The 11,220-nt window shown below is 48.7% G+C and overlaps 1 protein-coding gene and 1 long non-coding RNA gene across 4 annotated transcripts; one reads left to right on the forward strand and one right to left on the reverse strand.

Moving 5' to 3' along the window:
* Window positions 1–343: 343 nt before the first annotated feature.
* Window positions 344–4,241, forward strand: LOC118639291 (leukocyte immunoglobulin-like receptor subfamily A member 6). 3 transcript variants are annotated; one of them, XM_036275607.1, is made up of 8 exons: window positions 344–377; window positions 541–576; window positions 735–1,019; window positions 1,166–1,468; window positions 1,676–1,972; window positions 2,228–2,533; window positions 3,817–3,867; window positions 4,015–4,241. In XM_036275607.1, the coding sequence occupies exons 1-8, from the start codon at window positions 344–346 to the stop codon at window positions 4,176–4,178; spliced, it is 1,476 nt and encodes a 491-aa protein (XP_036131500.1). In that variant the 3' UTR covers window positions 4,179–4,241. The 3 variants fall into 3 exon arrangements, with proteins under 3 accessions (XP_036131500.1, XP_036131501.1, XP_036131502.1); XM_036275608.1 differs by lacking the exon at window positions 3,817–3,867; XM_036275609.1 differs by lacking the exons at window positions 541–576; window positions 3,817–3,867.
* Window positions 4,242–5,123: 882 nt separating this feature from the next.
* On the reverse strand, window positions 5,124–9,934 carry LOC118639295. The gene is made up of 3 exons (XR_004961165.1): window positions 9,710–9,934; window positions 6,822–6,867; window positions 5,124–5,334 (listed from the first exon to the last, which is right to left on the reverse strand). It is a non-coding gene; the product is annotated as an uncharacterized LOC118639295 (long non-coding RNA).
* Between the last annotated feature and the right edge of the window lie 1,286 nt (window positions 9,935–11,220).

Raw genomic sequence — 11,220 nt, forward strand, 5'->3', positions numbered from 1 at the left:
AGAAAATGTGTGGGGAGTTCTACTTGGAGCCATCCAGTCAGGGTCAACTCAGGATGACAACCCGGGACCTGCCCTCTCTGAGCAGGAGGTCAGACCTGGCCGAGTGTCCTCGGTCAGAGGAGACCCCAGATCTTGGCTGAGTGTCTCCAGAGGTCCTGGGGTCCTTCTAAGCCCTCATCATGGAAACACCAGAACGTGGTCAGGGTGGGGTGAACCCTTTGCTGTGTGTTCACAGCGGTGGGAACAGGAAGATGGCAAAAGCCCCTGACTTACCACTTCCTGTGCATCTCTGTCCTTCAAGCCCAGGGTCCCGTCCATCTGCAGAGCACTCAGAGCAGGTGCCATGACGTCCCTCCTCCCTGTGCTTCTCTGCCTCGGTCAGTTGTGGACATGGGGAGGGGGCAGCAGGAGAGGGACCAGGAGGCTACCCCTCTGGATTATGGGAACCACAGGCTCAGGCAGCAGAGTGGACGGGTCCTGATGGGAAGGGAATCAGCTCAAATGTCCGGCAGCAAATCTCTGATTGGGTCTCTCTTCCAGGGCTGAGTCTGGACCAGAGGATCCACACGCAGGCAGGTGAGTTCTCGTCTGGCTCCATGTCCACCTCTTACTTCTTCCTGGGACTCAGGGGGAGCACAGAGGCCCAGGGATGAGGTGGTAAAATGTGAGGGTGTTGGGGCAGGGACTGAGGGGTGGAAAGGTCTTTGTGACACAGCCTCTGGTTTACCTTCCAGGGACCCTCTCCAAACCCACCCTCTGGGCTGAACCAGGCTCCGTGATCCCCTGGGGGAGTCCTGTGACCCTCTGGTGTCGAGGGGCCCTGGAAGCCCAGGAGTTTCGTCTGTTTAGACAACAACAACGTGTACTTTGGAAGACACAGACTCCATGGAAGCGCAGGGACAAGGTCCTGTTCTCCATCACACACATGACAGAGCATGATGCAGGGAGATACTACTGTTACTACATCAGCTTCATTGGCTGGTCACAGTTCAGTAACATCCTGGAGCTGGTGGTGACAGGTGAGGGGACACTCAGGGGTCCCAGCCGCTGGTCCTGCCCTCAGGAAGGGGTCTGCTGTCAGCGTGTCTACCTGCTTACAGCCCAGCCCTGGGGGACACGAGGGAGGTGTGAGCCCCATTTAACATGCTGTCTCTTTCCCTCCTAGGATCCTACAGCAAACCCAGCCTCTCAGCCCTGCCCAGCCCTGTCGTGACCTCAGGAGGGAGTGTGACCCTCCGGTGTGATTCAGGGGAGGGATTTGACAGGTTCATTCTGACTAAGGAAGGAGAACACTTGCTCTCCTGGACCCTGGACTCACAACCACACACCACGGGGCAGTATCAGGCCCTGTTCCCTGTGGGCCCTGTGACCCCCAGCCACAGGTGGATGTTCAGATGCTATGGCTTTTATAGTTACCGCCCCCAAGTATGGTCACACCCCAGTGACCCCCTGGAGCTCCTGGTCCCAGGTGAGTCCCATGATTGTCCCTTTCATGGATTGAGGCACCAGACAGGTTGTTGGCATCTTTGCTGGGAGGGGAGCCCTGTGTAACAGGGTGAGGTCAGGGGAGCACAGGGGCTCCTGGGGCAGAGACACAGAGACAGTGAGACCCGGGCCAGGCCAGGAGAAGGGGTTATGGGAGGAGCAGCCCCTGTACTCACGTCTGGTCTCTCAGGTGTGTCTGGGAAGCCCTCCCTCCTGGCCCAGCAGGGCCCCATCGTGGCCTCTGGACAGAGCCTGACCCTCCAGTGTCGCTCTGATGTCGGCTATGACAGATTCGGTCTGTCCAAGGAGGGGGCACAGGACCTCCCCCAGAGCCTTGTCCTGCAGCCCCAGGCTGGGCTCTCTCAAGCTGACTTCCCCCTGGACACTGTGCGCAGCTCCCACAGGGGCCGATATAGATGCTACGGTGGACACAATCTCTCCTCTGCATGGTTTGTCCCCACTGACCCCCTGGACATCCTGGTGGCAAGTGAGGAGTCAGGGGTTCAGTCAGGAACCAGACTCTGCACAGGTTCTGCTGGGGGGTCTCAGGTGGTCATGGTCAGAATGAAAGTGCAGGTCCAGGGAGAAAGAGAGATAGAGCAAGTCGAGCGTATGAGGGGAGAGGGGAGACTCAGAGAGAACAGGGACAGACAGAGAGAAGGGTCCTAGGAGAGAGGCCTGGTGACTCTCAGGTCAGGACAAGGTGGGCAGGCAGCCCCTCACCCACCCTCCCTCTCTCTAGGATGGATAATTGACAGACCCTCCCTCTCGGTGCAGTCAGGCTCCAAGGTGACCTCAGGAGAGAAGGTGACCCTGCTGTGTCAGTCACAGACCTGGAGGAACACTTTCCTTCTGTCTGAGGAGGGAGCAGTGAACCCCTTTTCCTCATGTCTAATTTCAGAGTTTGGAGCTCAGCAGTACCAGGCAGAATTTTCCATGAGTCCTGTGACCTCAGCCCACGGGGGCACCTACAGGTGCTACAGCTCACTCAGCCCCTCACCCTACCTGCTGTCACAGCCCAGTGAGCCTCTGGGGCTGCGGGTCTCAGGTGAGGGGCCCCTCGCCCTGCTTTTATGAGCTGTTGGCTCAGCATCTTGTCACCAAAAGAACTGAGCTGAAATGGAGTGAGGTGTTCTAGGGATCGTCACTCAGAGCCAGGAGACATCTGGCCCTCAGAGAACCTCCCACCTTTGTCTACCTCTTCCCCTCACCTGGGGGCAGAAGGTGCCAGGTAGGCAGGAGGAGGGCCTTGAAGGGTCCACAGAGAGATGTGCAAGACAAGTCTGAGTGAGGTGAGACCCCAAGGTCAACCCCAGATTCTCACCTGCTTCTATCCTCACTCTCAAAACCCTCTAGCATCCCCAGCCCCCCAGCGACCAGCCCATCTCCACAACTAGTGAGTTCCTGGGGCTTTTTTCTCAGAGGGAGCACAGAGCATCCCAGTGAAGTTCAAAGTCTCTCAGAGGAGCGAACACCCCCTCAGATCTTAAGGAGAAACAGGCCAAGACCTAGGAGGGCTGGGAGTCAAGGAAAGGTTTCAGGGGAACCCCAGGGCTCTAGAGTCTCTGAGGATTTGCCCCACACCAGGGCATCAGGCCTGCAGAGGGGCAGTGAGGCAGATGACAGAGGAGGTGTTGGGGACAGGTTGGGGGAGGTAGAGCTGGGCTCCAGTAGGGAGAAGACAGACCCCACCCCTCACACCCCATCCTGATCGCCAGGAGGCTCTAAGGATCAGTCTCTCCCTCTGTGCACCGATGAAATCAGGCCCACAGAGGAAAAAGTGGGGTCTCTGCTGGGAGTGGGGTGGGTGCATCCATGAAAAATGGGCTGAGTCATGAGGAGGTTTTAGGCCCCTCTGGATTCGCTGACTTGGACGCACCCTTCCCGTCTGGGCCTCAGTATCTCCTAGTGTAAGAGGAGAGATTCATGGCTCAGAGCTCAGGTTTGCTTTGAGTCCTGGCTCTGACCTCTGTGAAACAAGGCCTCCCAGCGAAACCCCCAGAACCCGTTGTTACTCAGCCTGTCCCGTCTGTAGCTGTCATGGTTCTACTGTGATACGTGATCCCAGGTCTGAGACACAAGGAGCCGCCTGAGGTGGAGGACCCAAAGGGTAGACAGCCCTTCACTCCTTCCTGTTCCTGATCTCAGGACAACACGCACCCCAATGTGCACCTTTGTATCCACATGCCATGCAACATAAGACACCAAAGATGCTCGTCTCAAGGGGGTGACAGGGGCATCATTAGTTTTTGATCTCGGTGTAGATCAGAGAAGACAGGACAGGCATCCTCACGTCTCCTCACCTGGACACTGTGTGTGTTTGTTTCTCAGAAGCAGCTGGGATGCTGGGACCATCACAGAACAAGTCCGACTTCCAGAGAGGTGAGTAGGAAACTTCTCAGCCACAGACCGAGGGCAGAGGGTCAAATCCCACCAGTGGAAGACAGGTGACTTGGCTGGACAGCCAGAGATGCTGGGGTGATTCGGTACCGCCCTGACTTCTGTGACCTCTTTGTCCACAACCTCCAGCCTCAACCACCCAAGACTACACAGTGGGGAATCTCATCCGGATGGGTGTGGCTGGCTTGATCCTGGTGGTCCTCGGGGTGCTGCTGTTTCAAGCTCAAATCAGTCAGAGGAGACCCTACGCTGCAGCCAGGAGGCGAACACAGAGGCAACAATTCACCGTTTAGAGTCGGGGAGCTCGTCTGATGGACCCAGGAGGTGGTGAAGGAGAATCTGGACCATGACGTGGGGAAACTGTCCTCTGAGGCTGCACCAGGAGTAGACACGCATCGGATGCAGGGAATGTCTCAGCTCTCCGCGTACCAGACTCTCCCTCCATCCCGCGTGCACTTTCTCTCCCTATCCTGGTCGACGTTCTGTAAGGACCCCCCTCTCTTCTCACCCATGAGGGTGCATCCCACACGGCTGCTTTGGGTCCACACAGCAAAAGCCTCACGCTCTCCTCCACATCTAGGTAATAAAATGGTATTTATTTCTAATTGCAGTGGGTGGAACTGGGGGATCCCTTTCCCCACTGAGTGTTGGGGGTGGGGTCCCCACCATACCTCAAGAAAAATTTTTTTCTGAGACTTGCATGGGAGGATGAATGATTTTTAAAACTATTTAATTTTGTTATTATTTTTATTCATTAATTTTTGTTACAGATCTTTCTCATTTTTCCCCATTGATACCCTCCTCCCCATCCCCCCCACCCAGTTCCCAGCTTTGTTGTCCATGTCCGTTGGTCATGCGTACATGCGTATAAGTTCTGTGGTTTATCTCTTCCTTATTCCCCACGCCCTCTTCTGAGGTGTGTCAGTCTGTACCCTAGTTCTATGTCTCTGGGTCCATTTTCTTCATCAGTTTGTTTAGTTCATTATATTCCACAAATAAGTGAGATCATGTGATGGTTGTCTTTCTCTGCTTGGCTTGTTTCACTTAGAATGATACTCTCCAGGTCGCTCCATGTGGTCTCAAAGGATAAGAGAACTCTCTTTCTTACAGCTGCATAGTACTCCATTGTGTATAGGTACCACAGCTTTTTGATCCATTCGTCTACTGATGGACACTTGGGCTGTTTCCAGATCTTAGCTATTGTAAATAGTGCTTCTATGAATGTAGGAGTAGATATATTCTTTTTGACTGGTGTTTCTTTCATGCTTCTAGAAGTGGAATACTGGGTCACATGGCAGTTCAATTTTAATTCTTTGAAGAAACATCATACTGTTGCCCGGAGTGGCTGCATCAGCATCAGGCTAGGTGCAGTCCTTCATTCCATTGTCTGGAGTCCACATGGCTGTGGACCCTGTGGGTGGATGCAGGGGAACCAAGAGAGTGTGCCCCCTAGAACAAGATTCCCAAGAGAACCAGGATCACAAGAAAGCAAGTTTTTTTTTGTTTAGGTGATCAAATATCTCAATTTTCTCTCCAGTTTTCATAGCCATGACTACTCTGGCCAGTGATCTGATCTAGGTTTGACTAACAGGCAAGTACTTTTCCTGTGTCATTCAGACTTTACGCATGTCATCCAGCACATGCGTCTCTTCTCCCCCTTTCTAGGCCATTCCCCCAGTGATCGGCAGGGAATACACAGTGGCTCCCTGGGGGATGTTCAACCTCAGCTTCCTGGCAAAGCTGCACAAAAGGCCCCCCTGTACTATTCAGCTTTCCCTTGGCTCCCTTCCTGTCATTAATAACTGGGTCAATGACAAAAATATCATTATCACTCCATTGCCAGATGGATGTTATTGTTTCTCTATCTCTTCAGATGGCAGCAGTTAACCTGGGCTTAATAACTGAATACATGGGCTACATCAGATACAAGCCTGGGAAATAAAAATTCAAAATGATGCCAAAGCACCGCCTAGACCCACGATCCGTTCTCTCTTGACAGGTGGTCCCTGCGCTGTTACCCCAGAAATGTCATCACTTGGCAGCAGCACAGTGATGGTTGCAGGGCAGTCTGGGGAGAGGTACTTCTGAGAAAACCCTTGCAGAATGCTCTCATGGTGGGGTTGGCCACTTCCTGAATATATATTAAATGACATTTTATTCAGCCACAAGAGAGAAGGAAATTCTGCCATTGGCAATAACACTGACGGACCTCGAGGGCATTATGCTAAGGGAAATAAATCTGATAAAGGCAAACACTGAATGGTCTCTCATATATGTGGCATCTGAAAAAGCCAAGCTTGTGGATACAGAGAGTAGACCGAATGAGCCAGACCACAGGGAGCATGGGAAAAGGAGGAATGTTGGTCAGGGACTATCAACTCTGACTTATAAGATTAACACACCCTGGTGGTCTCGTGTACAACAGCATGGTGATTACGGTGAACACCACTCTATTATATACCCCGTAGTTTCTAGGATAGTGTATCTTAAATGTTCTCATCACAGAGAAAGGTGCACTTATGTGATTTTTTAATGGAATTGTTAGCTAATGCTATGGTGAAATCATACTGCGATATTGAAATGTATCAAGTCAACACATTGACACTTACATAGTGTTATAAGGTCCGTTATATCTCAGTAAAGGTTGAAAAATTACCCCAGGCTTGATGTAAAAATCTTACCTAGTGAGCAGGACAGGTAACGGAGTCTGATGATAGCAACTGTTGGAAAGTTTTGGAAACTTGCTACCGATGTATCCATTTACCTACTATCTGTGTTTGTGTATCTGTGTGTCAGTCTATCTTTTTATCTGCATATCTATGTATCTACCTACCTACCTGCCTGCCTGCCTGCCTATCTCCAGATTTCCATCTCTAGTAATTATTTATGTTGTCTCCAGCCACATAGTTAGTTGTATTTTGTTGCGGCAAACTTACCAGATGTATTGATCTCTCTCACTCTCTCTCTCTGGATCTCATCCCTCTGAAAGAAGAAACTGAGTTTTAACTCATGCACAAGAAATTATTAAAAACAAAAACCAAAAAGCAGATCTCATAGACTTTTTTCTCTTCTTGAAACATTGAACCAACGTGTCCACTCTGCTTTTTATTGGGCAGGAGAGTGAAAAACACCAAAGTCGTGCAAGGTCTAATAGATACTGGGTGTGAGAGTGATTTTATAGTTCTTCTGAACATTGTTTTATAGCATCAGGCATTTTATCTACTAGCTTGGCCCAAGAATACTAAATACCCAAAGCTGAATAATTGTTGTGACTGTCACATGGCAGCAAGCTATGTTAAAATCAACATGGAATCATAGAGTTTAGGAAACACTAAATATGAGAGTTCAGGGAGGTGGCTCAAGTCAGACCCTCAGCACCTGATATTTTTCAGGGTGAGGAGAACTGGCCCTCTTCCTGTGTGACAGGCACCCTCCGCCTTGTACACACTGTGGTGTGGGGACACTGCCCACCACATCCTGTGAATTTGACTTCAGTTTCACTTTACCAACTGAAGAATAAATCAGCAAGAGCTCTGGTGTAAGAATTTCCATTGAGCGCTCACTCTTTTTCCTGATGTATGAACAATACAATCCTGATTCTGCAAAGTCAATTCAGAGTTGTCGTCCCAGAATCCACCAGTCGGGAGAGGTCAGCGACATTCAAGAGGCCGTGCAGACCCAGTCCTGGTCCAGCCTTGACCGGGAATGTGCATGTGTATTTAGGAGGTTTTTCTTAAGACCACGGACCACCACCATGGCCCCTAATTCTGTTCTATTTGTTAATCCAGAGACGGGGTGGTGAATTCAGCACTGGGTCGTGGACAGCTCCACCCCCCAATCCAGAAGCACCTACATGTCTCTTTCCAGTATCGCTTACATTTTACATAAAAAGGGGCACAGAAATATGACTATATGATTTACATATGTTGTACTAAAATATTTTAGAGGTCTATATTTTTCTATTATTTTATTTTTATTTAGTTTATTAGAGTGACATTATAGGTTAATACAACTGTACATGGTGTTTTTTTTTATCCTCACCTGAGGACATTTTTCCATTTTTTTTGTTCGGATAGAGTGGGAGGGAGGGAGAGGAAGAGAGAGAGAGAGAGAGAGAGAGAGAGAGAGAGAGAGAGAGAGAGAGAGAAACATCGACGTGAAAGGGACACATCGAGTGGCTGCCACCCGCACGACCAACCAGGGCCGGGGACAAACTGCAACCGAGGTACATGCCCTTAGCGGGAACCGAACCCGGGTCTCTCTGGACCACAGGCTGACGCTCTATCCACTGAGCCAAACTGACCAGGGCACAACTGTACATGTTTGAAGTGTAGAACTCGACAAAATATCATCTTCAGATAGCATTGTGTGCCTATATTTTAAAAGAAATTGTTTACCTTCACTAGAAGTCTATTTTTTATCTTATATGGACATTTTATCCTCTTGGTGTGTTGAGCACCAAGAACACATTCAACAGAACAAACCTGGGCTTCTTTTAAAATATATAAGAAAACCATATTGCTCATTTTACAGTCAAGGACAGAGACCCTTGGAAGCAGAGTATAACTGAACGGAAGACAATAAGATAGAGCCACCTTGTCAAGGAGTTTGTATTTCTCCCATGAACACATTATTTTAGTCACAGAAAAGGATGCATGAGTGGTGGGATGATTACTTGTAACTTTCTGCAGAACACACACAGAGGATTGATCATAGCCTAAAAAGGTGACATTTTTCTGTGTCACAATCTTTGTCTTGTTAGGAAGAATGTAAAACTCTTCTGAGTGGGATGGAATATCACGGTGAATGATCCTGAGAAACATGAAAGATGAAATAATCCTGGTATTCCCAGGACAGATGAAATCAGACACTCAACTCCCACTTTCTAAACTAGGTACCTTCTCAGAGACATTTTCAAAAACTTCACAAAGTTGAAGCATTGCAAGTTTCTGCTTTCACACATTGACAACCTGATTCTACAATTTCAAGAAAAAGCTGTAAAACCAAAAAGAACCTGAACGATTCTGAAGGTAAACAGTGGGAAGAGAGGACTCACGTAATCACCTTTCTGATCTTACCAATAAAGCTCCTGTCATAAGGAGGTTTGAGGACTGGCTGAAGGATAGATACATAGGTTAATGAAATAAAATAAAGATGCAGAAATAGACCCTCACAAATACAGTCATCTGAGCTTTAATAATGGTGCTTAGAAAAATAAGGGAGGAAGGATACTCTTTCTATTAAATGTTGCTGGAAAAATTGGATATCAAGGCAGTTTTGGGTGCACATTTTTTTTTTTTTATCCTCACCGGAGGACATGTTTTCTATTTTTTGTTCAGATAGAGTATGGGAGGGAGAGAGAGAGAGAGAAACATCGATGTGAAAGGGACACATCGAGGGGCTGCCACCCACACGACCCAACCAGGGCCGGGGACAAACTGCAACCGAGGTACATGCCCCTAGCGGGAACCGAACCCGGGTCTCTCTGGAACGCAGGCCGACGCTCTAACCGCTGAGCCAAACCGGCCAGGGCTGGGTGCACATTTTTATAAGATGCCAGTAAGCAGTTTCCCGGAGTGGCCACGTCATTTCATTTCCCTTCACCCATGTCTGTGGGTCGTGGCTGGTCCACACCCACATCACCCCTTGATGTTTCTGCCTTGATATTTTACCCACTCTGTGTATATACTGGTCTCAGGCTGTGGGTTTATGTCCACTTCCTGATAAATTATGAAGCTGAGGAACATTTCAGAGACAATCATACATTGGATGTCAGTGTTTGTAAGTTGCATGTTAACGTATTTGCTTGTTTTCCAAATATTACCTGCTGTCATCTTACAGATTTGTAGATAGCTCTTCGATGATTTCAGTACCAGTTCCTTGTCTCATGTTGGCTTCGCAAACGCCTTCTCCTGCGGTGTCCGATTGTGTGGTTTTCTTTTCACTCACTTCTGGGTGTCTATGAGAAACAGTTCTCATTTTCAGTGGATTCCAATGTACCAAGTTTCCCCCAAAGTTCTTGTTGTAGTAGCCATTCAAAGAAATCTTTGCTTTTGCAAAGCCATAAACATATTTTCTACATTTTCTGCGAAAGTAAAAGTAATTGATTTACTCTTCCCATTTTTATCTGTAGCCCATCGGACATCAATTTTGTGTGTGATACGAGGCAGGCCTGAAAGTGAACCCTGTTCTCTAGACTCACCAACTTGCCCAGCATCACATGAGGGAGAGACCAGGATCTGCCCCCTGCACTGCAGGAATCTGTCATGGTCCAGGTGACCCCACACGAGTGGTCAGATCTGGGTTCTTCCTTCTGTTCCATTGGATGAGGCATCTCTGCTTTTCAACTTCTCAAAGCTCCAACATCTCCATCTAAATGGAGTGACTGGGGTCCTCTCTCCTATCTCTCAGGTTGGGTGGACTCTCACCACATTTGTAGAGGGGGTGGGGTTGGTATCACTGAGGTACAGATGAGGGAAGAGAGGCCACGAGAGGAAGTAAGCGGCTCAAGTGTCCGTCAACCATTTCGGATACGATAGTGCCACCATTAATATTTAAAATGTGTCTGTGTAGCCTGGTCAGTGTGGCTTAGTGGATTTAGCATTGTTCCATGGACTGAGAGATCCCGGTTCAATTCCCAGTCCGGACATACGCCCACCATGCAGATTCGATCTTCAGTGGGGACCATGCAGGAAGCAGCTGATCGATGATTCTGTCTCACATCGATATTTCTCTCTCTCTCTCCCTTCCTCTCTCTCTCAAAAATACGTCAATAAAAACATTTATTTTTGAGCCCGGACCGGTTTGGCTCAGTGGTTGGAGTGTCAGTTTGCAGACCAATGAGTCATGGGCTCTCTTCCCGTCAGGGGCATGTCCCTGGGTGTGGTTCGTCCCCAGTCCTGGTCAGGTCATGTGGGAGGCAACCGATCCATGTGTCTGTCTCATGTCGATATTTCTCTTTCTCCCCATCTCCCTCTACCTTCCTCCCACTCTATATGATGATAAATGAAGAAATATCCTCAAGCGAGGATCGAAAAAACAAAACAAAAAGAGTATTTTTTTAAAAAAAGAATGCTATTAAAAAAAAACTTATAGAAACAAAGAACAGACTGATGGTTGCCAGAGGAGACGGGGGAGGGCTGGTTGAAAAGGGGAAGTGACACATGACCAATGAACATAAACAACAAAGCTGGGGATAGGGCAAGGAGGAGCGGGAGGAGGGTATCAATGGGGGAAAAAAAGGAGAAACATCTGTAACGAAAACAAATTAGTAAAAAAAATTTAAATCCTGGAAAATAAAAAAGAAGGAAGATAGTCCATAAACGTGTGATAACT

Source organism: Molossus molossus, unplaced genomic scaffold (assembly GCF_014108415.1).
Source record: "Molossus molossus isolate mMolMol1 unplaced genomic scaffold, mMolMol1.p scaffold_m16_p_21, whole genome shotgun sequence".
NCBI lineage: Eukaryota > Metazoa > Chordata > Mammalia > Chiroptera > Molossidae > Molossus > Molossus molossus.

What these genes read in the sequence shown, in the direction of transcription:
- LOC118639291 (XM_036275607.1), top strand. Translation starts at nt 344, where the DNA reads ATGACGTCCCTCCTCCCTGTGCTTCTCTGCCTCG. An exon ending in GAGGATCCACACGCAGGCAG is followed by an intron (nt 577 to 734) that starts GTGAGTTCTCGT and finishes TTTACCTTCCAG; the next exon opens with GGACCCTCTCCAAACCCACC. An exon ending in CAAGTCCGACTTCCAGAGAG is followed by an intron (nt 3,868 to 4,014) that starts GTGAGTAGGAAA and finishes CACAACCTCCAG; the next exon opens with CCTCAACCACCCAAGACTAC.